The 16,818-nt window shown below is 37.4% G+C and overlaps 1 protein-coding gene across 2 annotated transcripts in view; it reads right to left on the bottom strand.

Annotated features, from left to right (window-relative positions):
• Positions 1–16,818, bottom strand: part of GRM1 (glutamate receptor, metabotropic 1) — a 680,560-nt gene that overhangs the window by 90,580 nt on the left and 573,162 nt on the right. For both annotated transcript variants that reach the window (XM_006872052.1, XM_006872051.1), the window contains one exon: positions 6,904–7,030. In XM_006872052.1, coding sequence (XP_006872114.1) covers positions 6,904–7,030 — 127 coding nt within the window. The remainder of the gene's footprint in view (positions 1–6,903; positions 7,031–16,818) is intronic.

Genomic DNA, 16,818 nt, shown 5'->3' with positions numbered 1-16,818 from the left:
AGAAGGAAAACTTAACACTAATTTAAAACTTAGTTTTAATATACGCATCCCGTAAGCTAGAGGGATCATACAGAATGAATAATCTTTGAACAATATCATTAATATCATATGTAAGTTGAAGATATATCAATTAGTGAATCAAAATTGACATTCTGCAGGCATTCTCCAAAGGCCTTTGAAAGTTTTCCTTAACCCAAGAACCCTGTACAAGCTGATGACCATATCAGGTATACAGCCTCTGTGCAATGCTGTTAGAAGATTCTTCTATAGATCAGACCCTTCCTTTTTAATACTCTTCCTCATTCAGACTTTACTTCTTTATTGATTTAAAAATTAAATAAATCCAATTTAATCTTTAACATGCCCCTTACTAGTCATACTAACTTGTCTAAGTCTAGACTTTATTAAAGACATTATCATTATAATGCAATAATTTAGTTACATTAAGCTATTGTTAGTAGTCAATTTGAGTAATATGAAGGCATGCTACACTAACTTTAGCAAAAAAGATAATCTATGTATATGTGAATATTTCATGAATTCTGACACCTGAAAGAATTTTAAATCCTCCACAGAAGAAATTCATGTAATGTCTTATTAAAAGCTAATTTGTATAATACAGTGGAAGAGCGAGGGTAAGCATCAAGGACCAAAGAGATATGCCGGAGCACGTTCTCTAGGGTCCTTATTCATACTCAGACACATTTTATCTTTGTAGTGAACGACCATAATACTGATTTTGAGATAGCCCAAGGCTATCTCAAGGTCCAAGTTTGAACTTTAAATATCACATCATAAATCTCATTCATTTGAACATGTGTCAAAAGCAGACACTCAGGCACCCTCCTAGAACTAAAATAGAGCTCTAGCAGACTAGCTGTAAACTAACCCTATACCCACAGGGCACAAAGGAACATGTCCTGTAAAGGACTAGAGAGAGGATATAAGCATTCTTGAGTTATAACAGTAGAATTTTCTCATGACAATACCCCAAAACAGCATCCAATCCCATAATGATTGCTGTAGCTCTTGTGAAAATCCTACATTCTTTTAGTTTTTGATGTGAAAACCAAGTTTTCCAATGGACAATCCAAAAACAAGGCTACTTTTTTTCCTGTAGAAATATTGAGTATATCTAGGTATACCCTTCTACCACTTTCATTGGGTTTATCTCCTTACAAAAGATCTAAGAAATACAAAGTTTTCTGTTAGACTCTTGATGATAATGTTTCTATCATCATTATCTCAAGTTAGAAACTTGAGATTTGGATTGGTATCAAACTTTCTTCCTCATGTTGATACAACAGACCACTGTAAATTCCTTAACTTGAGTAGTATGTTGTTGTCTGTTGTTTAGTGCTGTCAAGTCGGTTCGGACCCACATTGACCCTCTATAGGGTTTCCAAGGAGCACCTGGTGAACTTGAACTGCTGACCTTGAAGTTCAAACTGCTTTGCATTCTGGTGAATAAACCCACAGCACCACACCTGCCAGAAAAATTGAAATTTTCTTCTGGCCAACCAGGGAGTTGCTATATGTAGGAATCCATTTGATGGAACAAGAGCTCAGGTAGTGTAGTGGATTATGACCTGAGCTGATAACCACAGGCTCAGCAGTTCGAATCTACCAGTGCTCTGAGGGAGAAAGAGGAGGCTTTCTACTCCCATAAAGGAGCGCTGGTAGCATAGTGGTTATGAATCGGGCTGCCAATCTCACAGTCAGCAGTTCGAAACTACCAGCTGGTCCGTGGGAAAAAGATGAGGCTTTCTGCTCCTGTACAGATTTATAGCCTCGGAAACCCTGTACAGAGTCGCTATGAGTTGGAACCGACTCCATGGTACATAACAACAACAACAAAGATTTCTAATACAAGGTCATTATGAGTCAGAACCAACTCGATGGCACACAATCACCACCACCACTATTATTGTGGGGAACACAACACAATAACCACAACTAGGGTGAACACCTGCATGTCTACTAACACTTTATGTTGTACTTGGATTAACACTATGAGTAAAATGTTGTTGTTAGGCACCCTGGAGTCTATTCCAAACCATAGCTGCCCCATATGGCAGAGGAGAACTGCCCCATAAAGCTTTCTTGGCTGTAATCTGTACAGAAAGGAGCCCTGGTGTACAGTAGTCAAATGCTTAACTGCAAATGGAAAGGTTGGTGCTTTAAAACCACCCAGTCACTCTAGGGGAGTGAAAAAGATCAGACAGTCTGCTTGCCTAAATATTACAGCCAAGAATCCCTTAGGGGCCAATTCCAGTCTGTCACATGAGGTTCCTGTGGGTCAGAACTGACTCAATGGTACCCAACGTAACAATAATCATTATAGCAGCAGGCTTCCAGGTGTCTCTCCCAGTGTGCTGCTGAATATGCTCGAACTGCTAACTTTCAGTTAGCAAGCCAGCGTTTAACCTTCTGCACCACTAGGCCTACTTACAGGTTGTTGGTAAGTGTCTTTAAGCTGGTAATTGTGCACAGTGACCCTGTATAAGGTTCCTGAGGAGCAGCTGGTGAGTTTGAACTGCTGACCTTGTGGTTCGCAGTCCATTGTGTATCATACAGCACTACACCAGGACTCCCATTATGTGTGAGATAAATAGAAAACCACACAGGAAGTTCATGGGATTCTTTGTCTTGCTCAGGCCAGGAATTATTTGAACCACCTACCTTCTGGTTCAAACCTTTCTTGTGGTCTAGGGCTTTATCCCACAGCACCACACTAGGACTCCAAACAGCAGATCATCTACCTGCGTTTCTCCAGTTTCTTACAAAAATCTGAGCCAGAGCAGGCTCTAGTGTATATTGTAGAACTAAATATATGAGTAGATAGTAGTGTGAGAAGGTACAACAAGCCTGGGACAGGCTACATACCAATTAGAGTTAAAATTAGCTAATTGGTATAATTTAGCATTTTCTTTTTTTCATTGAGAAAATTTAGCATAGTTTCTCTTTTTTAACTTATTTTAAGAAAGAAATATTACTGAGTAAATGTAATTGGCCTCATGAATCATTAAGCCACTCTAAATTTATATAGATGATATATGAGATCTTTGTTTATGGATTGTAAGAAAAAAGTATGAAATTTAAAAGCTGAATATTCATCTTCCTGTGAAGATAAATGAAATTTAATTTCACCAAAAGATTTTCCTTGAGAAATACAATTTTTATAAGCAAAATACAACACAGTCTAATAAGAATATACATTCACTTATAAGCCTGTTTTTTTCATTAATATCCGAATCTTTAGAAAATGTGTAGAAAGTGGCTGTCTCATAGAATTATTTTTAAGTGCCTTTTAAGAAATTTTAGCTTCACTAAGAAACACCATTTTCCCCAAAGATGAGTGCTTTCTCATTTTGCTAAAATGTAGTCAAAATCCCTGCCTATAAAAGCAAAACACCAACTTAAAGGCAAAGTATTTACTCTTTTGAGTTTTTCTATAGATTTTTGGTATTTTGTTCCTGTGTGTTTTCCTTTTTTCACACCTACAGTTACCATGACAACAACCAACAACACATTGTCACATATTGCACGATTGCTCTGTGCCTGACATGCAACCAAGTAAATGACAAATGTGATCTCATTTTCCATTCATATATAACATTGAAAGGAATATAGAAACAATAGGTATCATTAGTATATAGGTAAAAATTAGTACAGGATACAGTGTGGCACTGTGGGTTAATACACTGGATTGCAAAGTCTGTTTGAACCTCAATGTTGGCAGTTCAAACTCACCAGCCACTCTTTGGAAACACTTTATATGGTCTCTTTGAGTTGGAACCGACTCAATGGCACTTAACAACAATAACAACAATACAAATTCTGGAAACTGTAAACATAAGATTTACAAAATAGTCCTGATATTGCTGTCCAAGAATTACTGATTACCATTTTATTATGAAATAAAACAGAGTTTCACACGCCTTAGGCCTCAAACTGACATCATTGCTTTTCAACACTTTAAAGAAGTCTCGTGCTGCATATTTGCCAATGCAGTATGCCGTTTGATTTCTTGACTGCTGCTTCCATGAGGGCTGATGGTTGATTCAAGCAAAATGAAGTCTTTGACAACATCAATCTTTTCTCCATTTATTTGGATGTTGTTTACTGGTCCAGTGGTGAGGATTTTTGTTTTCTTTACATTGAGGTGCAATCCATACTGAAGGCTGTTTACCAATATATATTCATTCCTCTGGTAGTATTTTCCAATACAATAATTCAAAGGTATCAATTCTTTGGGCTTATTCATGGTCCAGTTTTCACATGTTTATGAGACAATTGAAAACATCATGGATTGGGTTAGGTGCACCTTAGTCTTCAGAGTGACATCTTTGCAGCAGAGTTAAAGAGCCATAATCATTAGTGGAGATCATTTGATAGCAACAGATAATGTGCCCACAATGGAAGACCTCCAGGAAGAAAACACATGAACCTTGGTTCTTTTAGAAGAGTCCAGATCCTGGCATAAAACCTATGTGTGATTTTTCAGGCCTTAACATTTGTTGTTGTTGAGTGTTGTGGAGTTGGTTCCCACTCATAGTGACCCCCTCTCAGGTTTTAGAGACTTTACATTTTTGCAGGAGCAGAGTCTCTTCCTTCTGAGTGGCTGGCAGTTCTAACCACAGACCTTGTGGTTCACATATCATATAGGCAGGGCACAGAAGGAAAGCTTTGCTCCCTAATCAAACTTATTGTTGTTAAGTGCTATTCAGTCGGTTCAGTCCAATAGTGACCCTGTATAGGGTTTCCGAGGAGCAACTGGTGAGCTTGAGCCATCAAGCTTGCGAATCAAACCGACTTTACAGTCCAGCATACTAACCCACAGCACCACACCAGGACTTGAGGCACAAGTAGTGATGTAGTCTCTGAAAGAAGCCACCCAAGGACTGAGGCCCCCTTGACCAGCCATTCTCTGTTACATATCTACATTCCTAGCCAGGCACCTCAGTATGGAGATCTCTTTATCCAGGGCCTTTAGCAGACACCTTCCTGGGTTTTCTTTGCTGAAACCACTTTAATACAAGAAAGACATCTTATCCTCCTTTTCACAGGAACTGAGCTATTTTCCGTCATTAATCCCTCTCTCACCCTGAGGTCCACAAAGCTGCAGGAGCCTTTAGTTTGGGGCTTCCTCAGCAGTGTGATGGTCTTCACATCGGCAAAGGCAAATTCCAAATACTTAGGAAGAGGTCAGAGTCCTGGTGTGATACTGTGGGGTAATGCCCCAGACTGCAAAGCCATTTGAACTGCCAAGGTCTGTAGTTCAAGCTCACCAGCTGATCCTTGGCAACACTATATAGTGTCGCTTATGGGTCGGAACCAACTCAACAGCACTTCACCACAACAATAGGAAGGGGTTATGAATGCACAAGCCCTTTTCCATCACTACTTATCCAGCCTCATTTCTGGCCACTCTTCTGTCTGTCACCAATCAATCCCAAATACTTGTTTCATAGTTTTCTACAAATGTATCATAAGCTTTTATGTTTCCCATATTCTACTCTCTGTCTAAGGAGCTCTGGTAGCATAGTGGTTACAAGTAGGGCTGCTAAACTCAAGGTCAGCAGTTCAAAATTACCAGCAACTCTGCAAGAGAAAGCTGAGGCTTTCTGTTCCTGTAAAGATTTACAGCCTTGGAAGCCCTATGCAGGGTGGCTATGAGTCAAAACCAACTCGCAGCACACCACCACACTACGTGTGGAGTGATTTTCAAAGCTCCCCAGCTGCTCCTTGAAAGCCCTACACAGAGTTGCTATAGGTCGGAATAGACTCGATGGCACTTAACAACAACAACAATATATGAACTGAGTCCTAGTGGGGCATTATGGGATAAATACTAAACTGCTAACCACAAGGTCAGAGGTTCAAACCCATCAGCTGCTCCTTGGAAACCTCATATTGGGGAGCTATGAGTTAGGACAGACTTGACAGCACTTATCCACAACAAAAATTATATTAATAATTTTGTTCAATTGTATTTTTTATATTCTTCCCTGATACATTTTAAACACACTACCTTCAAGTCTATTCCAACACATTGTTGTACTTGTTAAGTGCTGTTGAGTTGGTTCTGATTCCCAGCGACCCTGTATAGGGTTTCTAAGGAGCAGCTAGTGAGTTTGAACCATCAACCTTGCGGTTCAAAACAACTTTACAGTTGAGTGTTTATCCTATAGTGTCACAAGATGGGACTACAAATGTTTATGAGAGAAGTCGGCTTCATCTTTCTCCTGAGGGTTTAATTATTGACCTTTCAGTTAGCAACTCTTTGATGCAGCTTAAGTAAAATTAAAGGAGCTCTGGTAGCACAGTGGTTACGAATCGGGCTGTGAACCGCAAGGTCAGAAGTTCGAAACTACTAGCTGCTCCACAAGAGAAAGATGAGGCTTTCTGCTCCTATAAAGATTTACAGCCTCAGAAACTCTGTACAGGGTCACTATGGGACAGAACCGACTCCACGGCACTTAACAACAACAACAACAAGTAAAATAAAACCTAGGATCACGTTTCTCTGTGTACATTTAGGCTCTACAGTCATACCCTCACACAGAGTCGATGACCATGAAATGTTTTTAAATATACATTCAGGTGACTGCAAGTATCTGCAAATACAAATTTTAATAACTCTCCAACAGAATATCTTACCACACTTCAATTTATTTTTATTTAGATTTAAATGGATTTAGTATCGATCATGGATGACTTATAAGAGGGCTGTGCTTATTCTTTGACATGGGCAAAATAAAAAGATTGCCTGTAAATGAACATTAAAAAGGACATGGCCAAATTGCATGCTGTAACTGAAACATGGCCTCGGCGGATGGCACAGGGTACACTAACAAGGCCAATAAGCCGGGGGAAGCGTACAAATGAGGCTGCTCCTACCTGTTAGGTCTGCATTGGGCCACCACCCCAAGTCACAAGCTTTGCAGGTGAACTCATCTTGCACGTATTCATTCTCCTTGCAGGTTGTGCAAATCCAGCAGCAGCTTACTTCCCCTTTCCGGATGACCTGCAGCATTGGAACATTTGATATGTCTTAAAGATACTGTCTCCAAAAGACTTTTATTTAAGACAATGACAGGGTTTCATACTATGGTTAAAAAAACATTAAGGAAGTTGCTTGGAATATACTTGATTCCCTTAGAGTTCAGATGTGAATGTTAATTCATTCCATTTTGGTTTTGGAGACTTTTTAATATTAATTGATTTACATATTGAAATGATTACATATCCTAGCAGAGTTGTAAATGCCTTGTTTCTGTTAATACATATCAATTACTCTCAGAAAAGTAATACGTATACACTTTTTTTCTTCTTTGAATTGAATAGGGTTTACCACAACTACTCCTGTGTAATAAAACCACATTAATTAATAAAAATTGAGGAATTATGAAATTGTATTATAGTTATAAAAGTCTAAATTATAGACAACTTCACTTGAGAGCAACTTTATGCACATAAAAACACTGATGCTTAGAGTATCAGCAATTATTGACCCTAACTGACTTCCTCTGTTGTTGTAAAGTACCATAAAGTTGATTCTGAATCACAGCAACCTTATAGGATTTCTGAAGCGCTGATGATGGGTTTGAACCACTGACTTTGCAGTTAGCAGTACAGTGCTTATTCTACATTACCGCATCAGGACTCCATGACTTGCTCTAGGATATTCAAAACATGGTATGAATTGTTGGAAGAAAATTATTAATCGAAAATTACTGAAGCGTTGTTCATTGTATGAGCAGTTTAATATTTCCTCCATTTTCAATCTGTTTAGTAATAACTTTCATACTTACACCAAAAGAAACACCATAACACATTGTATTTAAAGTTCATTTTTTGTCAGCCCTTTAGGTCTTATTTTATATTCAGTTTGACAATTTCTACCTTTGATTAAAGTATTCACTACATTTACAATTAATATAATTATCAGTGTGGTTGGATTTAAACATATCATCATGTTAGGTTTTCTTTTATCTGACTCATTTATACTTTCTGCTTTTCCCTGTTCTTCTGCTTCTTTTAGGTAATTGACCTATTTTTACTATTCCATTTTTTTATCAAATAATGGCTCACTAGCTAGATCTTCATCTTATAGTTTTAGTGGTGGTCCTAGTGTTGATAAGATGTACCATTAATTTATGAATTTTACATTTAAATAAATTTCAGCGTAGTGATTACAAATTGGACTGCTAACCTCAAGTTCAACAGTTAAAAACTGCCAACTGTTTCACAGAAGAAAGATGAGGTATTCTGCCCCTGCAAAGATTTACAGCCTTGGAAACCCTGTAAAGGGTCGTTATGAGTCAGAACCAACTCCATGGCACATAACCACCAACCAATCAACCAACCATATTTAACTAATATTATGCTGTTATTGTTAGGTAAAAACAAATAGTTTCAAACAAACATTAATCATCAAAACATGGAATCTATGAAGTATGAATCTAGGAAAATTGGAAGTTATCAAAAATTAAACAGAATGCTTAGAGAGTTATACTCCTAGGCATTAGTGAGCTTTGAAATAGACAGGTATTGGCCATTTTGAATCTGACAAACATATGCCAGTAATGACAACTTGAAGAGAAATGGCTTTGCATTTATTGTCAAAAAAACAAATAAACATTTTAAGATCTATCTTGAAATACAATGCTGTCTGTAATAAGATAGTGTCTATATATCAACAAACAAACCCAGGATTGTTATTCAAATTTATGCACTAACCACTAAAGCCAGTGATGATGAAGTCCAATGTCTTCAATTTGAAATTGAACAAACATGACATCAGAATTCATTTATAATTACTATGTTAGAATGCAAAAGTTGGAAACAAAGAGGAAGGATCAGTAGTTAGAGAAAAGACCAATGACTTATTCATCGGGGGAAAAAAAAGATGACTTTACATATGGACATCATCAGGTGGAATACACAGAGATCAAATTGACTATGTCTGTTGGAAGATATGATGGAGAAGATGAATATCATCAGCCAAAACAAGGTCAGGGACAGACTGTGGAATAGGCCATCAATTGCTTATATGCAAATGCACCTGAAGCTGAAGAAAACTAAAACAAGTACATGAGAGGAAAAATATGACTGTGAATATATTCCACCTGCATTTAAAGACCATCTCAAGAATAGATTTGATGCATTAGACAAGATTTGTGGGTAACATAAAGAACATCATACAGGAAAGGAAGAAAGCAAAAGATCATTTTAAAAGGGAGGGAAGAAAGAAATGCCAAATATGGATATCAGAAGGGATTGGAAGGAATGATAAAGTAGAAGAACTGAACTGAAAAAATTTAAAGGACGCCTAAAGAAGATAAAGTAAAGTATTACAATTCAATGTGCAACAACATGGAAGTAGAAAATCAAAAGAGAGAGAAAGAACACACTCAGCATTTCTCAAGCTGAAAGAACTGAAGAAAAATTTCTTGCAATCTTGACTTGCAATATTGAAGGATTCTTAGGGCAAAATATTGAACAATGAATGAAGCATTAAAAGAAGATGGAGGCAATACACAAAGTTACTGCAACAAAAAGAATTAAATGACATCCAAACATTTCAGGAGGGAGCATATGATCAAGAACTGATGGTATTAAAGGACGACATCAAAGCTGCACTGAAGGCTTTAGCAAAATGCAAGTCTCCAGTAATTGGATGAATTACCAATTGAAATGTTTGAACAAGCTGATACAGTGCTGGAAGAACTCACTAGTGTATAACAGAAATTAGAAATATTTGTTCTAATTACAAAGGCTGGTCACACAACAGAATGTAGACAATATTGAATAATATCATTAATATGACATGAAAGTAAAAGTTTGCTGAAGACTATTCAAGAGGGATTGCTGAAGATTATTCAAGAAGGATTGCAGCAGCGCATTGAGGGAGCTGCCAGAAATGCAAACTGGATTCAGAAGAGGACATAATATGAAGGATATCATTGCTGAGATCAGATAGAACTCGGATGAAAGAAAAGAATACCAGAAAGATGTTTATTTATACTTCATTGACTATGCAAAGGCTTTCTATTGTATGGATCATGATAAGCTATGTGAATGAAAGCAAACTGTGGATAACATTACAAAGAATTCCAGAACACTTAACTGTGCTTATGAGGAACCAGTACATAGAACAATGTGCATAGAATAGTTGTTCCAACAGAACAAGGGTATACTGTGTGGCTTAAATTAGGAAAGTGTAGATCAAGGTTTTATCTTTTCACAATATTTATTCAAAATGTATTATTGCTGTGGTTGTTAAAAGCTGTCAAGTCAATTCCCACTCAAAGGATTTCTGAGGAGCAGCTGGTGGGTTAGAAAAACTGACCTTGTGATTAACAGTACAGTTTTTATCCTATAGCACCACACCATATGGATGCTGTGCAGATAATATCAGAAACTAAATTACATGAAGAAGAATGTGGTATCAGGATTGGAGGAAGGCTCATTAATGGGTAGCAATATGCAGATGAGATGACACAACCTTGCTTGTTGAAAGTAACAAAGACTTGAAGCACTTGCTTCAAAGAACACATCCTTTAGTACGATTATAACTCAATGTAAATAAAGTAAGATTCTTCACAACTGGACCAGTAACTACCCAGATAAACAGAGAAATCTCTGACGTTGTTAAGGATTTCATTTTTCTTAATGCCACAACCAATGCTCACGTAAGCAACATTCAAGAAATCAAATGAAGTGTTACATTATGCAAAGCTGATGCAAAACACCTCTTTAAAGTGTGGAAGAGTGAAGATATCACTTTGACGACCAACATGCACCCAACCCAAGTCATGATATTTTTAATCACCTCAAATATATGTGAAAGCTTGCCAGTAACTAAGGAACACCTCTTTAAAGTGTTGAAGAGCAAAGATGTCACTTTGAAGACCCAGATGCACCCAGCCTAAATCACGATATTTTCAATCACCTCAAATATATGTGAAAGCTTGACAATAACTAAGGAAGACTAAAGAAAAATTGATGCATTTAAATGATGTTGTTGCTGAAGAATACTGAAAGTACCATGGACTGCCACAAGTGCCAATAAATTTTGTTTTGGAAGAAGTAAGCCAGAACAGTTCTTAGAAGCAAGGATGGTGAGGTTCTGTTGTATGTACTTTGGACATTTTGTCAGGAAGAACCAGTTTGCTGGAAAAAGACATCATGCTTGGGAGAGTAGAAGGTCAGCAAAAAGGAGGAAGACCCCCAATGAGATGGACTGACATAATGGCTGCCACAGGGGGCTTACACATTATAATTCTGAGGATGGCACAGGACAGGGTAGGGTTTCCTTCTGTTATACGTGGGGTCTCTATGAGTTGGAGCTGACTCAACGGTACCTAACGACAACAACAACATGATTTTGTAGAAATACTTTTTGACAAACTCTCGCGTGTGTGTATTTTATTTTTAAAGAAGTTTTAGCTTTGATTCTGGCAGGCAGTTAAGTTATTTGAAAATAAATTTGCTCCTTTAAAGAGTTGTTTTAAATATTTTTACGGGAAGTCTAGAATAATCTTTATCCTAGGAATAGTGTAGTCTCATTATTAAGGCATGACCCTTCTGGAGTCTCTACTGATTTTCTTATGGACACAACAAAATCTCTCCACTATAGCTGGTACAAATTGGAACAATTCCTGGTCCTGTGTCAGTTCTGGGAATATTTTGATATCTAGCCTGCCAGTAATTGTTCTTTTCTTGGACTCTTAGACTCTGCCCCCACTCATGTGCAAATTTGTATTCAGTAAAACAGTCAAAGAATGACTGTACTAATTTATGAATAATTTTTAAACAAATTCTTCCTCTTCCTTTCTCTACCCTGGAAATTCTAGCTGCCTTGGCCTTCCCAAATTCTGATATTTGTCTTCTCATCTTAACAACATTGACAACCTATACAATTTCTCTCCCTAAACTTTAATCAGGAAATTGCCTTTAGAACAACAACAAAAACAATCTGGGTGTTTTTAAAACCCATCTTGTTTATTTCTCTTCACTGTGGGATCAAAATCGTGCACTTTATTCTAATATCTAGCACGGTTGTTTCAACATTTTGCCAAGTTGTCTAGCTGTCTATAGAAAAAGACTATGTTTGGACCCTGTTATCCCTCATTGCTAGGAGCAGAAGCTCTGTTCCAGAACGTCAGAAATTATCAAATATTTCAATATGTCAAAATGAAATTGAACTGTAAATATTACTATACTTTAAAATCACACAAGCCCTTGTTTTCATAAAAATAAACCTATGTTCTTACAGATTAAGTTGAGATTTGTACCACTACTTTATAGTTATCTAAAAAGATCAAATTATAAATGTTTTCAGAAAATTTAAAAGGTTTTCTTTTTGTTACTTCACTTTCACTTAAATTCCAAAACTAGACTAAATTAAATCTTTTTTTAAAAGTTCCACCTATCTTAAGAATCTGTACATGCACCAAGAGGCAGTTGTTTGAACAGAACATGGGAACACTGAATGGTTTAAAATTAAGAAAGGTATGTGACAGGGTTTTATTCTTTTGCCATACTTTTTCAAACTGTATGCTGATCAAATAATACGGGAAGCTGGGTTCTATGAAGAAAAACATGGCATCAGGACTGGAGGAAGACTCATTAACAATCTGCAATATGCAGATGATACAACCTTGCTTGCTGAAAGTGAAGAAGACTTAAAACATTTACTGATATAGATCAAAGAGCACAGCCTTCAGTATGGACTACATCTCAATGTCAAGAAAACAAAATTCCTCACCACTGGACCAATAAACAGCATTCTTATAAACAGAGAAAAGATTGAAATTGTCAAAGATTTCATTCTTCTTGGATCAACTATCAATACTCATGGAAGTAGTCAAGAGATCAAATGACATATTGCATTAAGCAAATCTGCTGCACAAGATCTCTTTAAAGTGTTGAAGAGCAAAGATGTCAGCTTAAGGAGTAAGGTGTGCATGACCTAAGCCATGGTATTTTCAATAACCTCATATGCATGCAAAAACTGGACAGAGAATAAGGAAGACTGTAGAAGAACTGATGCCTTTGAGTTGTGGTGTTGGAGGAGAATACTAAAAGTGCCATGGACTGCCAAAAGAACCAATAGATCTGTTTTGGAAGAAGTGCAGCCAGAGTGATCCTTGGAGTCCAGGATGGCCAAACTTTGTCTCTCATACTTGAGACATGTTGTCAGGAGGGACCAGTCGCTAGAGAAGGATATCATGTTAGGTAAGGTGGAGGGTCATAGAAAAAGAGGAAGACCCCCAGTGAGATGGATTGGCAAAGTGGCAGCATCAATGGGCTCAAGTGTGACAAGGATCCTGAGGTTGGCCCAGGATCGGGCAGTGTTTCCTTCTGTTGTGCATAAGGTCACTATGAGTCGGTACCAACTCAATGGCACCTAACAACAAGAACAACATCTTCAGAAGAGTCATAGGAAATTTGCATGCCAAATGATCAATTTTTCCACATAGTATGAGAAAAATTGATTTGAAAAATGAATACTATTTTTAAAGTTTTATTTAGGATAAACAACCAATGTGTGACTTTGATACTGAACAGTTTCCTGACTAAGGTGGACAAGGAAGAAAGGTCTCACAATCTACTTCCCAAAATCAGCTCATAAAAACTTGCTGGATCACAATGGTTTGATCTGCAACCAATCAGATGGTATAACTCCTATGAATGCTTCATTCCTTTGCACACGGGGTTGCCATGAGTAAACTGATTGCACCTAACAACAACAATGACAAGAGTCATCACAAAATATTATGTCTCTCAACCAGTTTTCTCTTTTACTTTCCCTGTAAAACCCAGCAAAATGACAACCAATTCATACTTATCAATAGTTACACTCAATTCCAGCGGATTAAATGCAGTAGTCAAGACAGAGAATAACTGAATAGATACGGAAACAGGATTCTACAGTATGTTGGCTACAAGAAATATACTCTGAAAGGGGAACAACAACTCCGGTGCCTCTCATCAACCACACCTCACTCCAAATGGCCCATCTAGAGACTTTTATTCAGAGTGAGGAAGGTAATCTCTGCCAGAGCGAGAAGGCAAGAGACAGAAGGGAGGAGAGAAAGAAGGAAGAGAGAGTCAATGGCAAGTGAGGGGATTTATATAGGTTCAACAGGAAGGGAGTGGTCATTGCTGGGGTGATTTAGCTCTGGCCTGTCAAAAGCCATGTTGTCCTTTAAACTACGCGCCTTGTAGCTTAGGGCGGGGAAACAGACAAAATGGAGTTGGAGGGAGGGGAGCGGGAAGAACCCGAAGGTATTGTAACATACTCTATACACACACACACACACACACACACATAAAAGACTAAAAATCAAAGGATGGAAAAGTATACCAAGCTAATGGCCATAAAAAATTAGCAGGAGTGCCAATATTAACTTCTAATAAAACAGATTTCAAGGCAAAAACAAATGTAAGAGAAAAACGAGGACATTGTCTTATAATTAAAGATTCAGTTGAACAAGAACACATAACCATAATTAATATCTATGCTTTCCGTGAAATAACATTAAAATACATAAATCAATTTCTAATGTTGTTGTTGTTAAGTGCCGTTGAGTCAGTTCTGACCCATAGCGACCCTGTACAGGGTTTCTAAGGCTGTAAATCTTTACAAGAGCAGAAAACATCATCTTTCTTCCGCGGAGCGCCTGGTAGTTTCGAACTGCTGACCTTAAGGTTTGCAGCCCAATTCGTAGTCACTATGCTACCAGAGCAAATTGAAGAAATAGAAAACTCTATAATAATGTTGTTGTTGTTGTTATGTGCCGTGGAGTCGGTTCCAACTCATAGCGACCCTGTACAGGGTTTCCAAGACTATAAATCTTCATGGGAGCAGAAAGCCTCATCTGTCTCCCGCAGAACAACTGATAGTTTCGAACTGCTGACCTTAGGAGATCTTAATACACCATTTTCAATGAGGACAGAGAATAAATCTCATTAATAAATCTCATTTATTCTCTACTTTCAGCCAAGATTCACCTGACATCAGCAATGATATCCCTCTTTCTACTACCTCTTCATCTGAATCTGGCTTGATCTCTGGCATTTTCCTGTCAATGTGCTATTATTGCATGTGTTTTTGAATTATCTTTTAAAAAATTTACTTGCATGTGATATTTAGGATATTGTCCAGTGATTTCCACATTTCATTGTGTAATCTGTCTTTGGAATGGACACACATATGGGTATCTTCCAAACATTTTGCCAGGTGTCTCCAGTGCTGCATCAGTTCATTGAATGATTTCCATTAGTATTTCATCAGTTCACAAACCTTTGTCTTTTGCCAATAGCTTCAGTGCACCTTGAAGTTCTCCGTTCAGTACCACTGGCTCTTTATCATAAACTATTTTTTGAAATGTTTGAACATCCACCATTTCTTTTTGGTACAGTGACTGTATATTCCTTCCATCTTCTTTTGATGCTTTCTGTATCATTCAACATTTTGCCCTCAGAAACCTTCAGAATTTCAAATTAAGGCTTGAATTTTTTTCTTCAATTATTTTAGCTTGAGTAATGCTGAGCATATTCTTCCCTTTCGTGTTTTTAGTTACAGATCTTTGCACATTTCATTATAATATTTGACTTTGTCTTCTCAAGCTGCCCTTTGAAAGTTTTGTTCAGCTATTTTCTCTCCTCATTACTTCAATTTGCTTTTGCAGCTGTACAAACTTGGAGAGCAAGTTTCAGAGTCTCTTCTGACATCCATTTTGTTCTTTTCCTTCTTTCTTGTCTTCTTAATGACCTTTTGCTTTCTTATTGTATGATATTCTAGATGCCATCCCTCAACTATTCTAGCCTTTGGGCATTAATGTCTAATGTATCAAATATATTCTTGAGATGATCTCTAAATTCAGGTGGCATATGTTCAAGGTCATATATTTGCTTTTGAGAATGTGTTTTAATTTTTTTTTTTTCATTCTTGTTATTAAGTGCCTTAGAGGCAGTTCCAACCAATAGTAACCCTATATAGAGTTTATAAGGAGCGGCTGGTGAGATTGAACTGCCAACTTTGAAGCTCAAACTGACCTGTGGTTCAGCATATTAACCCACAGCACCACACCAGGAATCCATACCAGGACTTTACTCCATTACAGAGATGCAAATTAAAACAATAATTAGATATAATCTCATGCCAGCATAAATTGCAAAGTTAAAAATAAAACAAGCAAACAAATAAAAAGACAAAAATAGAAACAATGAATGCTAATGAGGTTTTGGAGAAACTATGAGCCTCCTTCACTGCTGGTAGACTATAAAATGGTGCAGCCACTGTGGAAAATGGTATGGCTCTTCCTTAAAATGTTGGGAACAGCAATGCCATATGATCCAGCAAGTTCTCTACTTGGTATATGTTCCCAAGAAATAAGAGTCATGGCACACGAGTAGATACATGCACACTTACGCTTACTATAGCACTATTCATAATAGCAAAAAATGGAGAAAGCCTAAATGCCCATCAGTGGAAGAATAGATAAAAAGTCTTTGATACAACACACCAGGGAATATTTTGCAATGCTGTATAATAATGATGAATCTCTGAAAAACCTCAACAGGGACAAATATTGTATAAGACTACTATTATAAAGTGCCATGGACTGCCAAAAGAACCAACAGATCTGTTTTGGAAGAAGTGAAGCCAGAGTGCTCCTTGGAGGCCAGGATGGTTAAGCTTCATCTCTCATACTTTGGACATATTGTCCGGAGGAAACAGTCGCTGGAGAAGGATGTCATGCTGGATAAGGTGGAGGGTCAGAGAAAAAGAGGAAGACC

The sequence above is a fragment of the Chrysochloris asiatica genome, unplaced genomic scaffold (assembly GCF_000296735.1).
Source record: "Chrysochloris asiatica unplaced genomic scaffold, ChrAsi1.0 scaffold00182, whole genome shotgun sequence".
In the NCBI taxonomy this organism is placed as follows: domain Eukaryota; kingdom Metazoa; phylum Chordata; class Mammalia; order Afrosoricida; family Chrysochloridae; genus Chrysochloris; species Chrysochloris asiatica.
Note: the sequence above shows the minus strand (reverse complement) of the source record. Positions and strands in the feature narration are given on the sequence as shown.